The sequence below is a fragment of the Oryzias latipes genome, chromosome 7 (genome assembly GCF_002234675.1).
Source record: "Oryzias latipes chromosome 7, ASM223467v1".
NCBI lineage: Eukaryota > Metazoa > Chordata > Actinopteri > Beloniformes > Adrianichthyidae > Oryzias > Oryzias latipes.
The window spans coordinates 17,804,866-17,823,366 of record NC_019865.2 but is presented as its reverse complement, the minus strand read 5'-3'; the positions used below and the strand labels follow the sequence as shown (position 1 = coordinate 17,823,366).

At 41.9% G+C, this 18,501-nt stretch overlaps 1 protein-coding gene and 1 long non-coding RNA gene across 3 annotated transcripts; one reads left to right on the top strand and one right to left on the bottom strand.

Moving 5' to 3' along the window:
• Positions 1-340: 340 nt before the first annotated feature.
• LOC111947661 lies at positions 341-16,061 on the bottom strand. Of its 2 annotated transcripts, XR_002873530.1 has the most exons (5): positions 15,902-16,061; positions 12,319-12,477; positions 10,759-10,804; positions 1,739-1,837; positions 341-1,596 (listed from the first exon to the last, which is right to left on the bottom strand). It is a non-coding gene; the product is annotated as an uncharacterized LOC111947661 (long non-coding RNA). The 2 variants fall into 2 exon arrangements; XR_002873529.1 differs by lacking the exons at positions 10,759-10,804; positions 12,319-12,477; positions 15,902-16,061 and adding an exon at positions 4,484-4,612.
• LOC101175078 (dual specificity protein phosphatase 7) lies at positions 3,972-8,107 on the top strand. Its single transcript, XM_004070555.4, has 3 exons — positions 3,972-4,669; positions 5,019-5,426; positions 6,422-8,107. The coding sequence occupies exons 1-3, from the start codon at positions 4,300-4,302 to the stop codon at positions 6,721-6,723; spliced, it is 1,080 nt and encodes a 359-aa protein (XP_004070603.1). The 5' UTR covers positions 3,972-4,299; the 3' UTR covers positions 6,724-8,107.
• Positions 16,062-18,501: the final 2,440 nt, after the last annotated feature.

The window sequence follows — 18,501 nt, the reverse complement described above, 5'->3', positions numbered from 1 at the left end:
GTGGTTGGCTGGGCGGTGATGGATTTTTGAATTGTACTTCCTTTCACCGCATGGAGGCATTGTGGATCTCTGGAGTGGAGCTGTGAGGCTTTGACATCTGATCCCTCCTTCCTGTGCTGATGACTCATAACTAGAGCAGCAGCTTTTGCATGAACCACTAGAGGGTTTCAGGATATTGGATTTCCGACCCAGTTGACGTGTAGAATCGCTTTGATCTTTGAAAAGCATGAATGTCTTCGAGCAAACGTGCTAAATCTGATTTCAGTCAATAAGGTTTTTGAAAGGAGACAACTAACCATTTTTTAAGATATTTTTGATGATATGTTTTGTGCTAAACAACCCTTTTTGGTTTTGTTTTAATTTAGTTTTACATCAAGAGAAGCATAAATGAAGTAAGTCCATCTCAGGTCTGATTTCACTCAGCTGGACATCTGGAAACGACATAAGGGCGTTGAGTATCCACCACCTTTGCATGACAGTTCCTCAGTGCAGAACTGCACCTGAGGAGCAGGATGAGGCAGAGTTAGAATGTTTCCCCCTTTTATCTTTAGGAAAATAATTATAAACTCATTCTTTTCATGCTTTCATGTTACCCAAGTGTTGGTGGAAAGTGATGTAGGATAACTGGTGGATTTTTGAAATCACAGACAGCTTCTTCCCAACCGGAGGATGCCAACAAAAAACAGACATTCATGTTGGACTGAAAATCCAGTAAAAAGCATGGGAGGTCTGCTTGACTTAATTTTTTTTTCTCTCCTTCTTTTTACATATTTGTAAGATAAATGGGTCTTAGTTCCTTCTAACAGAGAGTGGCAGAGGTCCAATACCCTCCAGAATGAGAGTTCAGCTTGAGCAGCAGTCATGTGGGCATCAGATGTTGTTGTGGATTCTTCTCCGCCTTTTGAGAACAGGTGCTAAAAACGTGGTGGGGTGCAGGGTGTTGGAGTCGGCCAATATCTGAGACACGCATGGGCGAAGGCTTTGCTCCATTTCTCGTTCAGTGTAAACTCTGCATCCCCTCCGTGTGTGTGTGTGTGCACAGAAAATGTCTTGACTTCCCATTGCTCACCTTTCAGTTTCTTTTCCTCCCCACCCGCTACTGATTCTCCTGATTAGTCATTCTTTTGCACTAGAAAACAGATCAGTAATGACTGGAGATAATTTGTCTAAAATATAGGAAAAGAGGCAGCTGCACCACACTGGAAGAAAGAGAAGCTTCCTCTACAAAATCCACTCAGGAAGAAACTGAGAAAGGGGTCAGCATGAAGGGAGTCTAATCTGATAAAGACTTCCCAAATAATGGCAAAATCCTTACGATGTGAGATTTTTCTAAAACAAAATTTACCTCTTGTTCAAAATTAGCAAGACAACAGATTTTGGTAGGATTTTCGTAGAACTACATATTTTAGTGGTGCAAAAAAACAAGACAATTGTCATAAACATGAAGAGTTGCTTGACTAAATATGAGGAAAACAGCAGCAAACAGAGCCAAAACTACTAAACTTTGGAGTTATAGAAACAATGAAAACATACACACACAAACACACCCAAAGTAATGAACTGGTGTTCTGTTCTGGAAGAAACCACGAGGAGATCCTAAAAATAGAGAGATGAAACACAAAAAGCAAAAATATACTAGTTCAGACACATGATTACATTTTTTACCATATTAAACCAGAACTCCTGCATGGCCTCCTACTGTTTTTCCAAAAATCCTGCTTTATGTGCTGCTGATTACCTGGATCAGGTGCGTTCAGCCAATAAAGAGCTTCAACATTGGTAAGTTGGTTGGAAAACATGGTAGACGTCGGCCTACAAGGCCTGGATTCGGACAGCCCTGATAGACAAAGACACAGTCACATGATAAATGTTCTGTTCACATAGTCAAACAAAGATGAACTCCTTCAAAACAGGAAGAGGTGAGTTCCATTTACTCAGTAAAATTTACTTGGATAGTTTTTTGTAAAAGTTTTACCCCAAAGGGTTTTAGATGTTAGTAATGTGCTATATAATTATAGAACCAATTTTTTAAACATTTTACCATACATTTTTCCTGTATTGAAGAAGATTAATGATTTAAGAATAACACTGTTGTATTTATTAGACCATAAGTCCTTTAATTTTCGCATAAATTGACAGTACTCCTTCTGAATGAATAGATCGTCAGTTCTCCGGTTATTGAGTCTGCATTATTCAAATACCAACATGGGTATTTATTTACATATTTTGCATGCCTTATTCTTGGCTGGTGTGATCTGGATCAAACAATAACAAACTTATGGCATTTGGAATACATTTTGTTATATAAGTTGTGACTAATTATACTTTTATTTTGACATATTTTACCGTTTTTTAAGTGTTTTCATCATGTGTGTGTCCCGCTTTGAGACGCAACCTCAGTTGGGAATCAGTGTTTTATAAATAAATAAAATAAGTAGTTTTTTTTTTTTTAAACTTCTAGACGATAAATCAAATGTGTTTAAATGATTACTCATTACTTAAGTAGCTATAGTAGTTATTTTCCCACTGTTATCTTTTTACTCTAAAACTCAAGTATATTTTTAAATAACATCTTTATTTTTATTCTAAGTTTTCTTTGTCGTACTCCGTCCCTCTTCTAGAAAGTCTTGTGTGTACAGTCTTGTTCAGCTTGCCCTGTGTTAGCTTGTAGGCCTTTAACACATGTGTGCCAAGAGCGGCTCACAGCTGGGGTTAAAGTGGGTAAATACGCATTTGGCAAAAATGTTGTCGTGACTTCTTAACACAAATGTAATGAAGTAGATTTTGAAACTGAGTGTCAGGGTGGAAGGGCCAAGCAGCTATATTTTTTTATAGCAGAAACTAAAATAATGTCAGCAAAATGTGTGAATTTAAGGGGGAAAAAAATTGCAAAATCAGTATGGTAAAATCCTTCTCAGTGGCTTTTTATTTATGGCACAAAAACTGACGGAAATTCATATTGGTCACACGTCATACGTGCAGCGAAGATGCACATTGCTACATTGCCCGTACATATTTTAAGCGTGTCCAAGGCCAGATGTTGCTGTTGGTATTTAAAATTGAAGTTAAAGTTAAAGTCCCATTAGCTGTCGCACACCTTTGTTTTCTGCACTTGACCCATCCCCTGGTGGAGCGGTGAGCTGCAGACATGCACGCTCAGGAACCATGTGATGTATTATCCCCAACCTTAACCAGAATCCTAACCATAACCCTTTCTTCTGGTCCGTGTGGTCAAGAAGAAAGTTCAGCACTGACTGCACATTTAGAAAATGATGTGCAAATAGTCACTTTCTTTATTTATTATTCATATTCATTATTAAGGTCATAATTCAAATTTTAGCCAAAATGTGAAAAAATAAACTTGTTTTTTGGGACGTAGTTTCCGCAGAACTGCAGAAGTTCCTCAGAAATTCGTTTTTGGGGTGCATAGTAAGCCTACACTCATTACCCATCATCCCTTCATTTACACTCTCCCTTGCAGCTCCTCACACCCCCAACCTACCATTACCCGTGAAACAAAAATGGCGAGCAATATTGGTGTTAAAAAGCCATATAGTTTTGAGGCATATGCCAGCTCAGACGAGGAAAACAAAGACGTTTTCTGAAAGTGGCTAAATCAGGATGGAGTGCAGCATGGAGCTTTTCTGTAGCTTCTACGTCACACCTACGGAATTGTTTTTGTTTGATCCTAATTCACAATAATTTGAATAAAGAATACTCAGAAAAGCCATTTTTTAAACTAATATGTAATGACAAAGCATGTTAAAAAAACACAAAAAAGTGTGGGGGCTTTAACAAAACTGTAGATTTCCAAACAGAGAGATTTAAAGGAAGGAAGGGACACATGTCAACAAAATATGGTAAAGTTTAAAAAAATAAAATAAACCCTGCTTTTTCTCCTTGTTTCGTGTAAGTGTGAAAGTTTGGCTGTTTGGGCTGTGGCTTTAAGCTAACTCCTCCCTCTCGAGTTGCTGTTCTGTCAACTGAGCGAAAGAAAGGAAAAGAAAGAAAAGCCTCTCCACTGGAATATGGCGAGAGTTCGGCTCCATGTGGAGCACTTCACCCAGATGAGGAAATAAGTGGCAGCTAGCGACGTCCAGGAAGCTTTCCCGTCCCTCCCTGGGCTCTCCGGGACTCGCCGTCTGATGGACAGAGAGCGAAGGAAAGTGGGGGAATCTCGTCGCTCCTGAAGAAGAAACTGACGGGGCAACGGTTTTTACCCCCCCCCCCCAACACTTCGGAATAACACTATATGGACTAAAAGTTTCCGCTTTCTTGTAGCATGATAGTGCGTGCGACATGTGTAATAGGACACCGAGTAAAAGCGTGGAGTGGCTGCAAGTGGAGTTAGAGTCCGGCGGCTCGTCGCTGCTGCTGCTGGACTGCCGCTCACACGAGCTGTACGAGTCCTCCCACATCGAGAGCGCCATCAACCTGGCCATGACGGGGCTGATGCTGCGGAGGTTCAAGAAGGGCAACATACCGATACAGACCGTCATCCCCAAACACGAGGAGAAGGAGAAGTTCATCGGAAGGTGCAAGACCGACACGGTCGTCTTGTACGATGAGTGCTCGGCGGAGTGGCCGGCCAGCGGAGCGCCGGCGTCGGTTCTGTTCGTCCTCCTTCAGAAATTGTGGGAAGACGGTTGTAAGGCGTTTTATCTGGAAGGTAACGCAAACATATAATTTTGCCGGAAAATACTTTGTTTTTGGGGGGGGGGGGTTACGACACAAAAGTACGCAGCATCACTAAACATCTGTATTAAACATTGAATCTACCTAAACTGCTATTTTATTGGTGGTTTAATCCTTTTGAATTTTACATTTTGGGGGTTTAAACTTTATATAATAAATGAAAGTGTGACTGCGCATGGGCGCAGTTTTGTTGTGGCTCGTGCGCCTACTTGTCACTTTACTGTTCTGAAGTTTCTCAATGAAATTTCCAAAATGGCTGATCTCACACAGGAACCGTGTTTCCGGTGCTCATGGTTCTAAAGGATGTTCGGTCTCTCCCCCAGGTGGGTTTGTAAAGTTCAACACAGAGTACCCAGAACACTGCGAGACCTTCCTGGACAGCTCCTGCCCCAGCTCCTCTCCCCCTGTGTCGGCTCTGGGCTTTGGGAACCTCCGCATCAGCTCCGACTGCTCGGACGGGGAGTCCACAGAGCCCGAGGAGAGCCCCTTCCCCAGCAATCAACCCGACTTCCCCGTCCAGATCCTCCCCTACCTCTACCTGGGCTGTGCCAAAGACTCCGCCAACTTGGATGTGCTGGGCCAGTACAACATCACCTACATCCTGAACGTCACGCCCAATCTCCCCAACATGTTCGAGCACGACGGCCACTTCAGGTACAAGCAGATCCCCATTTCGGACCACTGGAGTCAGAACCTGTCCCAGTTCTTCCCAGAGGCCATATCATTTATTGGTGAGCTACATTTTGTTGTTGTTGTTTTTAGCATACATTCAAAGTGTTAAATGACAATTTGTTAAAAGTCAGAAAGCAGTCTCAACATATGTAACTAACTCAGAGACGCAGCCCACAGAGGATTATCTGAACACGGCTGTACTGAAGTTTTGTTGGCCAATGCTCAGCCATGATGGTGTCGTTTGATTTTTGACCTCGTCTTTACCGATGATTCCATCTAAACCACAGTTTGTTTTTTTGGTGGTTGCTAGGCTCTGTGGTAGAAACTAGTTTCTCAAAGCAAAAGAGGAACCAGGAAGTACGGGCCTCTCAACTCTACAGAGCTGCTTTTTTTCCATTTATTTTCTACAATTTGATAGCTGTTATGTAATTGACAGAACAGTGTACCTCCATATATATGATTACATGTTTCTGTTTGTTATTGGAGAATCAAAATCCCACTGAAAAAGGGATAAAGGGGCAGATTAATCCTTGTGCTACCTTGTGGGCTCCAGACGACCCCACGAGGGTTAGGGCTGCATAATATATACCTGATATAACTTAAGTTGTACGGCTTTAGTGATCAGTATTGCGATGATAATACGACTTGCGGTACATGAACAAATAGCAAAACAAAAAAAATGGATACATCATTTCCATTTCACTTCAACAGCTTTATTTAAATACAAGTCAAAAGAAATTATACTCGAAATGACCCTCATCTACATATGAGGCAGGCATCTAAGATAAAAGGGCTTCATCCAATTGGTCCAATGCGTAAAGGGTTTGATTTGATTTGTTAAATACTTCAAGCTGCCATATCTGTAAATGGTTAAGTTAACCATTTATTGCAATTTATGCTATCTTTTACAAAACACGTATTGCACAGGCTGATATCATGATGACGATAAATTTGCTATTTATTGTGCAGGTCTAGGGCTGACGTTGAAAGATAAAGTCGTTCCGTTAAAAGTGGAGCTCAGCTAAATTGAGTTTTAACTCTTGCCGTCTTTCAGACGAGGCTCGTTCCAAGCGCTGTGGCATCCTTGTCCACTGCCTGGCCGGCATCAGTCGCTCCGTCACGGTCACGGTGGCCTACCTGATGCAGAGACTCAACCTCTCCCTGAACGACGCCTACGACTTTGTCAAGAGGAAGAAGTCCAACATTTCGCCCAACTTCAACTTCATGGGTCAACTGTTGGACTTTGAGAGGACGCTGGGGCGCCACACTCCCTGCGACAACCGCTCCACCACCGACGAGCAGCTTTTTTTCACCACGCCAACCAATCACAATGTTTTTCAGCTGGAGTCAGCATGAGAGGATGTTCTGAGCCTGTCGGACTGGCCAACTTGCTGAGGCGAGCAGGCGATTCGTACCAAAAAGGAGCAAGATTGACTTTTTTTTTTTTTTTTTAACAGACTCAAATGCCTTAATTTAGAATAAATGGGAGACTGTCTTCTCATTAACTGATTTTGTGGAACATTCGTAATATCATTGGCTTTTTTTTTTTTTAAACCAGATTTTTATTTGTTATTTTCACCACATTTCTTTTGCAGATTAGTTATAAAAATGAAAGTATTTTTCAAGTCAGAATGCTTTTTTGGGAGTCAGATTTTTTTGTCATTACTCAAACCAAGAAAATAGACTACTAATTAGATCAAATCTGGACTTATGACAAATTTCCTGAACATGCCTTAAGGAAATCACAACAGTCAGCTTTTCTTAGAGTACATTCACTAACACATAGCCAAAATAGCCAATCCATTTAACTTTGAATCACAACAATGTCAATTTATTTTGACATTTTCATTCAAAACCCGTTTTATTGTGTAAAGTTCTGACCTACTTAAGTAATGCAAACAGAAAAGAAGGTGCAATTTTTATTAAATTTTTTACACTTAAAAGTAACTGAAGCTGTTATTTTGATGAGTTTAAAGAAAAATCAAATAGTGGATTTGATAAACCCAAATTGATTTTTAGGTAAAGATTAATCCATTTTTACATCCCTCAGCCTTAGTCTTTACAAATCTAGATGAGGAAATAATGTCAAATACATGTTCAAACTGTGATCATTGTAATTGTTACCCTGCTTTGACCCACAGTATAACCTTTTGGTTAATACATATGTAAGTAGATTTATTGTTTTTTTCATGCTGTTTTGTAACCTTTACATCATTTATTCTCGTATGTCAGGCTCCAACCATTCCTGACTGTAGAGCTGAGCTTCCACGTTCAGTAGAAAGGAACACATTTGTGTTATTCTGGCACAAATACATTGATTTTCACCTTTTTTTTTTTTACCTTTAACTCTTCAGCTTGCAGCTACTCCACTGGCACATTATTACAGGAGACATGACGTGTGATCAGCTGTCCTCTGTTGCCGGTCTTGCCTCCGAACATATGAATGAGTTTGATGCGTGCGAGGAGATGAAAGGAAGTGAATTTGAATAGCCTGTTTTTACCTCAAAGAGAGACATTTCAGGGATTTTTCTACCAGGCATCTGTATGTCATCCATGCATCTTTAAGCGCTCCCAACGGCTGTTCTGTGTTTGTAAAGATGTATATATAAATGTGGTTTATGGGGGACGTTTTCTGTAAATCATGAAGGATATGGAGTTTATCTGAACCTTTATGTAAAGCTTATGAGGCATTCTGTACAAGTTTATACACAACGAAATATATTGTTTATTTTTATTTGAAGATCAGTGTCTTTCTTTGTTGGATGGGGGGGGGGGGGGGGGGTTTGAATGGGAGACTAAAAACAAAAGCTGTTTGTGGGATTTAGTCAAAGCGAAAGAACACTCATCGAGATGCAAGCAACCGCAGTATGCAGTCCGGGGCCCAGAGCTGTAGGTGCGGCTTACACGCCTGCTTTCTGTCCACTCGGATGCCTGACTTCCTGTCCCCTGGGGCGTTTTGACACAAAGACAAGCAACAAAAACCAAATCTGTCAATAACAGAGCGGAGACACGCCCGCCAGCAGTCACTCAAACTGCACTTAAAGGAAGCGGAAGATGACACAGCGTTTACCACAGAGGCAGAACTTCCGACAAGATCTCCTCACTCAGCTTGAATGATAAGGCTCGAGTTGTTTCACAACCGGACGAGTTTCTTTTTTTGTGTCGAAGTTCATAACTTACTGTCTAAAGTGTGAAAACCTTCAAAATAAGGCAGTCAGACATGAACACGCCATTTCCTGTCTGACCGCTTTAGGTCCTCACATCTTTTTGGGAGGAAAACAGACACTCAGAGAAGTTCATCTTAGTTCACAGTTTCAGAAACAGATTTAAGGAATAATTTTCTGATTTGAACTACTGACGGTTTAAATGTGTTAGGAGATTCTGAAAAGGTTAAAGCTGCAGGGCGGACAGTCACATTTGCCTTAAAGATTTTATTGCAAAATACCAGGAATTTGTCTTCTGCGTGAGAATATCCCGACTATTTAAAACCATGAAAACTGTCTTCTGATGATAAAAACTTTGATGATTAAAAAAAATATATTAAATACATTTTTTTCAAATTGTTTAAACGTAATCCTTTGTGGTCTATTTTTGCCAATTTGTTGAGCATCGATTCATCCTGTTTTTTCGAAGAGACTTCTGGGAAATTTCCAGGGCCCTGGATTTTGGAAATATACATTCAGATAGCCCTACAAAATGGCAAAGACACTATATAGTGCACTAAGCAGTGAGTAGTGAGAGAATTAGGACAAAACCATTATGATAATACTGTGGGATGCTTGATATTGTTATCATGTCTTCAGTTCTTTGACAGCACCTGGTGGGAATTCCCAATGAAATCACATGCACTCCGCTCTTTACAACGCATGTTCAAGCCACCACTTTCAAGCAAAAGTCTTTTTAAACATGCTTAAATCCATATTTTGGGCTTCCGCGTTTAAAAATCTCGCGTTGACGTGTCACTACACAACTTTCTACAACCATTTTGGGGCTCCATCATTTCAAAATTGATCTTGGAGCAAGATTTAATGACGTGTACAGCTTCGACATTTTGCAGCAAGCCTCGTCCAACTGTAGATGCGCTAGTAAACAGTAGCAAAAGAAAAAGAAAAAGAATCTCTTCCCTGCTTCACCATTGCAAACACCATGTGCCAAACACTTGTTCAAGAATGCGCTTTTATCGCGTTCTTGGACGCTGGTCACATGCCCTGTGTGAACGTAGCTGTCAGAAGTCAGAGCTCTGTCTCCCCCTCTGGTCACTGGCGGGAACTGTCTCCAGAGATCTGAAATTACTTCATCTCCCAGCAACCCCAGCGCACAGTTTCTGGATGCCGCACACCTGACTTTCATTTGCAATCACTCACAGCATACTAAAGCACTGTGCTAAGCCTCACTCAGTGCAAAGTATTATTTGTGCCAGTCTGCCTGCATTACAGTGTTATATCCAGACCTGATCTTCTGATTTCCTAACCCTGTTTCACCTCTGACTCCATTTACCTGCCACCTGCCCCGACTCTGGTCTGGATCCTGACTATTCTCCTTGTTTCTCTGATGCTCCTATGCTCGTTATTGACCCCTGCCTGCCTGACCCTGATTTAGCTTAATGGACTTTTAGCTGTGCTGATAAACCTGCTGCACTTGGAACCAGCCGTTTGCCTATTGTGTGACAGCAGCATAGGAAAACATAAATAAATTTTTTTTATTTTATATCTCGCATTGTTTTCACATTTTTGCTTTTTCATCAAAGATGAAAAGGAAAAACCTTTGACAAACTTCTATATTTCAATGTTTCAATCAGCTTAAGGTATGTTTCTTTAATGCCAAGACTCACAATAGTAATTATTTTTCTTAAAAAATACATCTGCTTTGTTAAGTAAAAGTAAAATCTGAAAATAATCTGGAATATATGCATCATTATTAGTCAAAACTTTCTTTAACAGTGTTTAATTGAGCGTCCCTTTCATGGATTTGCCATAAAGAAAGAGATAAAGTTAGTATTTATAGATTTGTTGCTCAAAAGCAAATGTAAAGTTTGACTTCTATCAGTTCATTCCAGTCTTAGATTGCTGATGTTGTTCCTGTCTTGTCATAAAGATGTTTGAAAGTTAAATTTTGCTCTGTGAAAAAGGAGAAAAAACTATTCCAAAAATCAAGTTCTAAGCTCCAAAACAACTGCTGTTGGCTGAAGTGAAATTCTTAAGAATTGTGCAACATGTCATGCTTTTTTGTACTCTTAACAGAATGGGCTTCAGGATGAAGGGATGAGAACTTCTAAAGAAATCTGAAAGCTAAACCTTCAGCATGAAGAGACTTGCCTGCTAACACCTAGCAGTTGTGAAACTATTGGATGATACGATTTTCCAACAAGACTGAACATGATGTGCCACATACCTGCAGGGAAAACCTGAGATTTGGTCTGTGAAAGGACATCGAACGCCTGGAGACAAAGAAACAAAACCATCAGTCAGACGAGTCTTTAATGAGAATGATATAGTTATGTTCAAAACTTTCTACTTTTCCAGTGTTTTTTGTGAAATCAATGCTAAATTTCTGAACTGGTAAGTAAAATATTTGTGCCAGAAAATTTAAGTTAAAAGAGGATTACAGTCATAAAAGTCACATGATCTCCCACCAGAAACGCAATCTGCATGTGTTAGCAAATGTAAAAAGAGTTCAGAGTGAAGTAAGTTTTGCACAAGTAATGACAAAAAGCCACCAATAAGGAAACAAAAACAGACCAACAGACGTAAAAACACAAGCCATTGTGTGTGACCCCATATTTCCTTCCATATTAGGCAATCTTTTTGTGTCTGACGCTCATGTTGGTGGCGTGTCTGTCCTGTTGTGATTCCTCTTGAAGGGAAGCAGAGGCTAATGTGGTGCTTACTCAGCAGTCAGTGTTGGAGAAGCAGATGTGCTCGAGGCTGAAGCTGGATTTTAGCTCTGGAGGGCGGGTGCACATCTTTTGTGTATTGGTGAAACGGCATTGAAGCCGAACTAAACTAGAGCTGGTTCACACCTGCTGTGGTCATGACAACATACTTAGAATACTGGAATACTGACAGCAAGTTCACAGCTGCTTCTGATTCAAGACAGGAAAAGCTCCATTTCAAACTCTTTAGATCAAGTCTTTAGCGAGCACCCGTACACTTTAAAAGAAAAAGAAAGAGTCCCAGTTGTTGTAATTTGCCTTTGCTATTCTCGTGTGAACAACACGCCCCTCGTGTGGGGATTACAGCTCATGGTGGTCTGTTTGTGCACAGCAGGTGTTAAGAACCTCAGAAAATAATCCTAATCTCAGGATTTGGCTTGATGCTGTGTCTGACGCCATTACACAGTGGAAGGAGGATGACATCATGGATGTTGTGCCATGAGGGACGCTTTCTCCATTATTCTGTGTGGCTTCTTCATTCAGCAGGAAGTAAATAGATCCAGTCCTTTTACAAATGTGATTCATTTTATAAACATTATTTTTTATATTGCATTTAACTAAAAATACTAATAGTTGGCCAGTTAATTCTCAAGACTCTTGATTTGCATTTCCAAGTTATTGTCTTTTAACTTCCCACATGAGTGACGCGCATTCAAGAACGCATAAGGTGTCTGCATTGGACTGTTGCTACCAGATACTAGGGGTGCAGCTGGAAAATCCTTGGAGCGAAATTTCGAAGCAGTGCAAATCTCCCAAATCTTGCTCCAGGCTTTTTATTTAACAGCTCTATTCCGATATGTGAAAGACTTGGTGTCCTATAATCCATAAGTCACTACAAATGCCAAATCCCTAATTGGTCAAAGTTCAACTTTTCAATTGCATTAAATGGATGCATGTCTTGTACATAGAGCCCAAAACGGCCCTAGAAACTGGCGTAGCTATGTGTGAACTCGAAAGTTTTGATCCCGGAAGCGGAACGCGCCTGTCCTGTGGCCTGGGGGTCCTGACGCTGGGCTCACCTGTGCCTCCCGGTCCCAGAGGGGCCCTTGTAGGGCGGCCCCCTCTGCACCTGGCTGGGTGGGTCCCGGCCTGGGTCCCGTCGCTGGAGACGCTCCTTGTCCGGGGGTCTCCCCCTCTCTCCTGGTCTGGCTGGTCGGGCTGGGGAGGATCTGGTTCCCCTGATGATCACATGGTTTACTTTGGCAGCGTGTAGCTCAACCCCCACATGCACGTGCCCACCGGCAGACTGCTCCCTGTCTGCTTTATCCCTCCTCCTAACCATAAGTGTATCGATGGACAGATATCTTCCACTTATCTTAGTGCCAGAATTTCACGTTTGGATGTAATATTTGCCTTTCTGCAGATCCAGCATAAATGTTTCACAGCTTAAAATCATAACATATTCAAATTAGCAACTCAGCACTTGAATCCCCTCACTTTCTCCCCCTCCCTCTTTATTTCTTTTTCTTCAACCCCCTCACAAACATACACACACACACACTTTCCCCCTCTCCCTCCCCTTTAATAAAAAGAATATTTATATATACTTAAAACACAAAATGAAAAAAACAAATAAATAAAAAATAATAAAAAAGCAAAAAGGGGTTTATGCAAATTTAGACCCTGGCTATCCGAAGATTCATAACCCCTTTTTGTAAGAGTAAAACCTGTCCAACACAAAAGGCCTTCTGCACTCATCTGTTTGCTCACTTGTTGGACAGAACAAGTTTAAAAAAAAAAAAAGAATGTGTTGTGAATGGAACTTGAGAAACTAAGACTTTGACCCTAACTTGCGTAGAGACCGAGGACTCATTTAATGGCAAAGCAGGCCGCTTTTATCATGTTGTTTTGGAGTTTTATCATCAAAACAGAATATAAGACAGGAAACCTCCAGCATAGACATGTTATCTGTTCAAAATAGGCCTCTTTCAGCTGAAATGACAGACATGTTCAATGAGTCACAAGGAGAAGTGTGAGTTTTGGCAACAAGATTTTTGGGTCATCTGTAAAGCGGAGCCGCATGGAAATCCTCCTGGCAAGCCGAGGCAGCCATCTGTTATCACCAGAAGTCTCCCATTTCGTGGCCAATTTCACCATCCGGTGATGTACAGTAGCCCCGCGTTCACCAAGCGCAAAGAACAAAGTGATGTTTGTTTGTGGTTGTAATCTGTGCCAGCGTGAATGAAAGGGAACATTCCTTCATCCCAATAGAGCCGACACTAAGCTAAGGTCATCCGTCTGTCATGTGTTCTGGCACAGTAACCTGAAGGAAGACCGTGTCCGGAACTGGTGAGCTGTATGGAATACCATTCACACTCAGCATATGAGGCTGTGTACTGTATTGAATTGTTGAGTTTGACAGAGATTGTTCCTGTACCTCTAGCAGTGCCTATACATCATCTGGGCCTTAAACTAATGATTTCAGAGAGCAGAAAAGAAGAACATCTCTCTGTCTTTAAGGGCAAATCTTATCTCACTTGGTGCAATGTTAATCTAAAAGAAAGCTTATCAAAGGGCACGCATTTATGACAGCCATAGTTAATATTTCACAGACCTAAATCCATTTTATGGCTCTACTGAACTTTTTTTTAAAGGTTATTTGTAAAGTTTGTATTTAATTATTAATTTTTTGATGAAAATTCATTTGAAACAATTAAAAAATGATAAGGAATCTTATATCAGTTAAACATTATATATTTATGAAGAGTCTAAAATCCATGAGTGTTGACACATCCTTCGAAATACAGAAACGTTCTTCCAGCAGCAAATTTTCTGTTTGGTGGTTAAAACGGAGACAAACCAAGTTGTTGCTTTGTTATGAAAAAACAATCGCAGTTATTCACTCGAATCAGTGAACAGCGTCTGTGGAATTTTAGCATTTGCCGTGTCGTAATCTTGTCGTTCCATGGGTCATTATGGCGGGTCAGAGCGGAGACAGTACTTCAGTGTTCTCCGCACCAGAAGTGGGATGGAGCGTCACGATACAATATTCTGTCTGTTCCAGTTTGATCTGCAGCGCTTCCACTCTCTCTTTGTCTACAGTGCTCCACTTCACCGTCGTGTATTTATGACAACGAAAACAAGCAACCATTAGCTCTGCTGGAACAATTGAAATTCCTGTCGGAAACTGAATTTTTATGCTGAAAGCAGAGAAGCGGATGATAGAAATCCGCTTTTCAGGCTTCAGAGATAAACTTTTAATAACAGAGAGCTTCAAATATAAACGTCCCTCTGCACTGCATGTCTGAGTAGTTAAAGTGAGTCTGGAGAATTCGATGGCTAGTGTTCATTAGTTCTGTGCCTATGAGAGTGGTGAGTAGCAGGAGAAATTTCCAGACTAATCTGTTATATCTAGCACTGGACAACTTCCAAAAGCTGTGTGATGTAGAGCAGCAAGAAAAACAGGAATCCTCTAAACCCAACAGCCTGCTGGCTTCAAATGAGCTCTTGCCTGTGTGGGCGTCTGAAAGATGGCATGAATAGTTAACGTCTTCCAAACTCTAAATCGTGTGTGGGGTATTCCACTCTCTTGTGGGGGTTTTACACATCCATAAATCATTCTGAGCCTTGGAAGAAGCTATGAAAACATCACTGCTGATATAGCCTAGTGGAACAGCTTTGCTCCAGTTTTATGGTTTGTCCCGAGTATTCTGTGATCTATGCTTTCAATAATTGAGTCAAAATTGGGTAAACGCGGTATGTGGGCTTAAACTACTATTAGAGGATGGAATAACCCACTTCTTTGCTGGCAAAGTAAAACTGAATGAAGGAGGTTATATAATATTGATAGCTTACAGTAACCCATGAAGTTAAGCTCCACTGTCAGTGCTATAGAAACTGTGAGTGCTGCACACAAAAGTCCCCGAGATCCACAGGCTTATAACCGCAGTGTGGTTTAATAACAGCATGCATGAGTCATCAAGCCTGCCTTACATAAGTGAGTCACTTCTCCACCCGACTTGCTGCTAGAGCACCACACCCAGAATTCATTCACACTCTGCTGTGCTTCTGCCCAGCCTCCCATTGATGATGCCCCGTGTGCAGTCCTCATCCTGTTCCATGCCGGAGGTGCCGCTTTTGATCCATTTCAAATCTGAGCTGTCAGAACAGCCTAATTTGTGTGAGAAAAGACGTTTTCTTTTCCCCCTGCTTCAAATAAAATCATCTTTTTTGAGAAAACAATGTATTGGTAAGAGCCCTGCAAATCAGTGTTGGTTTACTGCATGTTTAGTGTTTTATTTAACTCAATTTGAGAGCTGCCAGAATCGCTATAGAAACGCCCAAAGGTGGAGGGATGTGGTCTTCGGATGGGCCTTTGGATGTTGTCATCAGTCAGGCTACTGCTGTCCATTGTTCAAACAGAGAACAACACACCCTACTTCACATTCACATTCACTGCAAAAAAAACTGAATCTTAAGAAAGTAAAAAGACTCTTGTCTCAGAAAAACTGTTTTTTTTTCTCTGTTTTGCAAACAAAAAATAAGAACGTGTTTTTTTTTTAAAACAAAATAATTATAGTTTTGACATGGTGCCTCTGTCAATTACCTTCCCCCTCCCCCGTTCCTGCTCTGCCCTGCACGCGACCAGCTGGGTTCACTTACCTCATCTTCATCCCCGCCTACTTAAGGAGATCCAGGACCTGTTTTCAACGCCAGTCCGTTGTTCCTTCCTCGGTGCTTACGTCTGGCCAGCTCACGTTGTGTGCCCTTGTTTAAGTCCAAGCTTCGTTAACGTTTCATCTCTTCTCCACCCTCAGGAACTGTCCGCTTCACGGGTGAACCTCAGGTCGCTGTCCACCGCTCTCGCTCTCCTCCTTGGATTCTGCCGAAGTCTCGCTCTCTGGACCTTCCTGCCGCTTACCTCCAGTCAGCCGCCACGCCACGTCAAGACTCCTAACTACTCTGTGAATTAAACCATCTTAATCCATCCCCCCCCCCCCCCCCATAGAGTCACTTTGTCCATTTATTGTAACTGAAAATACAGTTAGGAAATATTTAATAAACACAAACAATCTGAAATAAATATTATAAACTACAAATCACACTAATAATACACTAGAATAAATGTAACTGCAGCACTAAGAAGAGAAAACACTAACTAAAACCTAACCTTTGTGGCCTTCCTGGTGCAAGCTTGTCAATAACGTCATCATATGAAATCTGCTCCCCCCCTGAATGATTGATACTAACAACAGCAGGTTAGTGAGTTGCTCCTGAGACATTGGTGATCTCAGGTATGACTTGATCAACTGGAGTTTTGAAAAGCTAACAGCAGCAGCAGCAGCAGCAGCAGCAGCAGCAGCAGCAGCAGCAGCAGCAGCATGCTACCATCACAGCTTATTTAACATTATGAACTAATATACAACAATAAAACACAACAAAAACTTTGTGTTACAGCAGAGCAGACAGACACACGAATCATAACTAATGTTACAAGTTAAGGCAGAGCAAACATTTAAGAATAAATATCTTAAAAATGACGTTATTTGCAATATTTGGGCCTACTTCAGTTTTGGTCATGATAGACCAAACAAGAGATTTTTCCTCTGCAACGTTGTTGTTGTAGGGCAGGTAGCATTCGAATTTAGAAAACGTGCATCTAGCTATGTGATAATACCCTTTTCTTTGTCTCTTTTCTCCTCTTCTTCTCTTTTCTTTCTAAATTGGGCACCAGCTTTGACCTTTTTTCTCCATATTTCAGATGTTTTTGCATTTAGCATAAATGTCCTGACATAGGTATCAAGTCTGTCGACTAAACCAACTGTCATCTAAGTGAAGAATTTTTTTTTGTTTTCCCATTTTTTATTTGAAATAACCAAAAAAGCATGATTTTTTTATACTTTTTTTATACCCGCAGCCCCCCCCCCCTCCCGTTCGTCAAACATTTCCAGCAGGAGTGCGTGCAGCTGCACCCAGGGGCGCTAATTCGCTACATGGCGGCGCAATTTTTATTTTTATTTTTTCATCAAGCACTGAGCCGCGGCCCGCGACCGTTGCCCCCCTGGAAGAAGATCCAGCCAGGTTTGCGCATGCGTTTTGTGCTCCGTGCTCACCTCAGCCTGCACCCTTCACCCCGCGCCCCCTCCCTTCTCCTTCTTCACCCCGCGCCCCCTCCCTTCTCCTTCTCACACACATTTGCGTCTACTTCTCAAAGACAGCAGGGAGCGCAGCTGCGGGGCGGGGGCGCCGCCAGGTTTCAGGCTGTTACAAACTCTGTGATATAAGTAAACCAATAGTGATGCATAAAGTATTTTACAAGAGCTGAGCCGCTGGCGCCGCCCCTCCGTCATTTTTCCGCCCCGGGCGATCGCCCGTATGGCCCGTGCCTAAAACCGCTACTGTCGGCGGCTCAGCAAGATCTTTTTCGGCGTCTCGACAGTATTACACATACCCTTGCAGAATTAACTGGACAATCTCCCAATGTTGCAGCCGCAGCTCAAGCTCCTTCTTCCGGCAACAGCCTGGCTTCCGCTTCCGCCATGATCCCCGAAAACTTCCGCCTTCAACCGGAACCATTTTGCGGTGAGGTCGAGGCCTGTGGAGGATTTCTCCTTCAATGCCAGCTCATTTTCCAGCAGGCACCCAGACATTACCAAACGGACCACAGCAGAATTTCACTTATAGTGAACGGCCTCAGAAACAAAGCTCTCCAGTGGGCCCAGGCGTTCTTGGCTTCTCATCCCATCTCACATCTCACGTTCGACCGGTTCATCGAGGAATTCCGGCTAGTGTTTGACCAGCCTCGTAAGCAGGAGGAAGCCACCCGGCGGTTGTTGAATCTAAAACAAGGCAACCGTTCGGTAAGTGAACATTTGATCGACTTCCGCATCCTAGCTGTAGAGGCTGGCTGGCCTGACCCCGCTCTCAAGGGGATATTCTACCAATCTTTGAGTGAAAGAATTAAAGACCATTTATGCTCACAGCCTGAAGCTAACACCTTCGAGGATCTTGTCTCTGCAGCCCTCCGTTCAGATGCCAGATTACGTGAACGTCACGCCGAACGCACTCGTAGGCCTCCGGGCCACTCCCAAGATCAGGCTTCCCCTAACTACATGTTCCCGTTGCCAGTCCATGAGCCACCAGCTCCCTCATCGGATGAACCTATGCAAGTAGGTCATTCTAAATTAACAGCAGAGGAACGTCAAAAAAGGTGTGAAGAAGGGTTATGTTTTTATTGTGGGCACCCCGGTCACCAAGTAGCT

Coding starts and splice junctions, on each gene's coding strand:
- LOC101175078 (XM_004070555.4), top strand. CDS start 4,300: ATGTGTAATAGGACACCGAGTAAAAGCGTGGAGTGGCTGCAAGTGGAG. Junction 4,670..5,018: donor TAAGGCGTTTTATCTGGAAG/GTAACGCAAACA, acceptor TCTCTCCCCCAG/GTGGGTTTGTAAAGTTCAAC. Junction 5,427..6,421: donor AGAGGCCATATCATTTATTG/GTGAGCTACATT, acceptor GCCGTCTTTCAG/ACGAGGCTCGTTCCAAGCGC.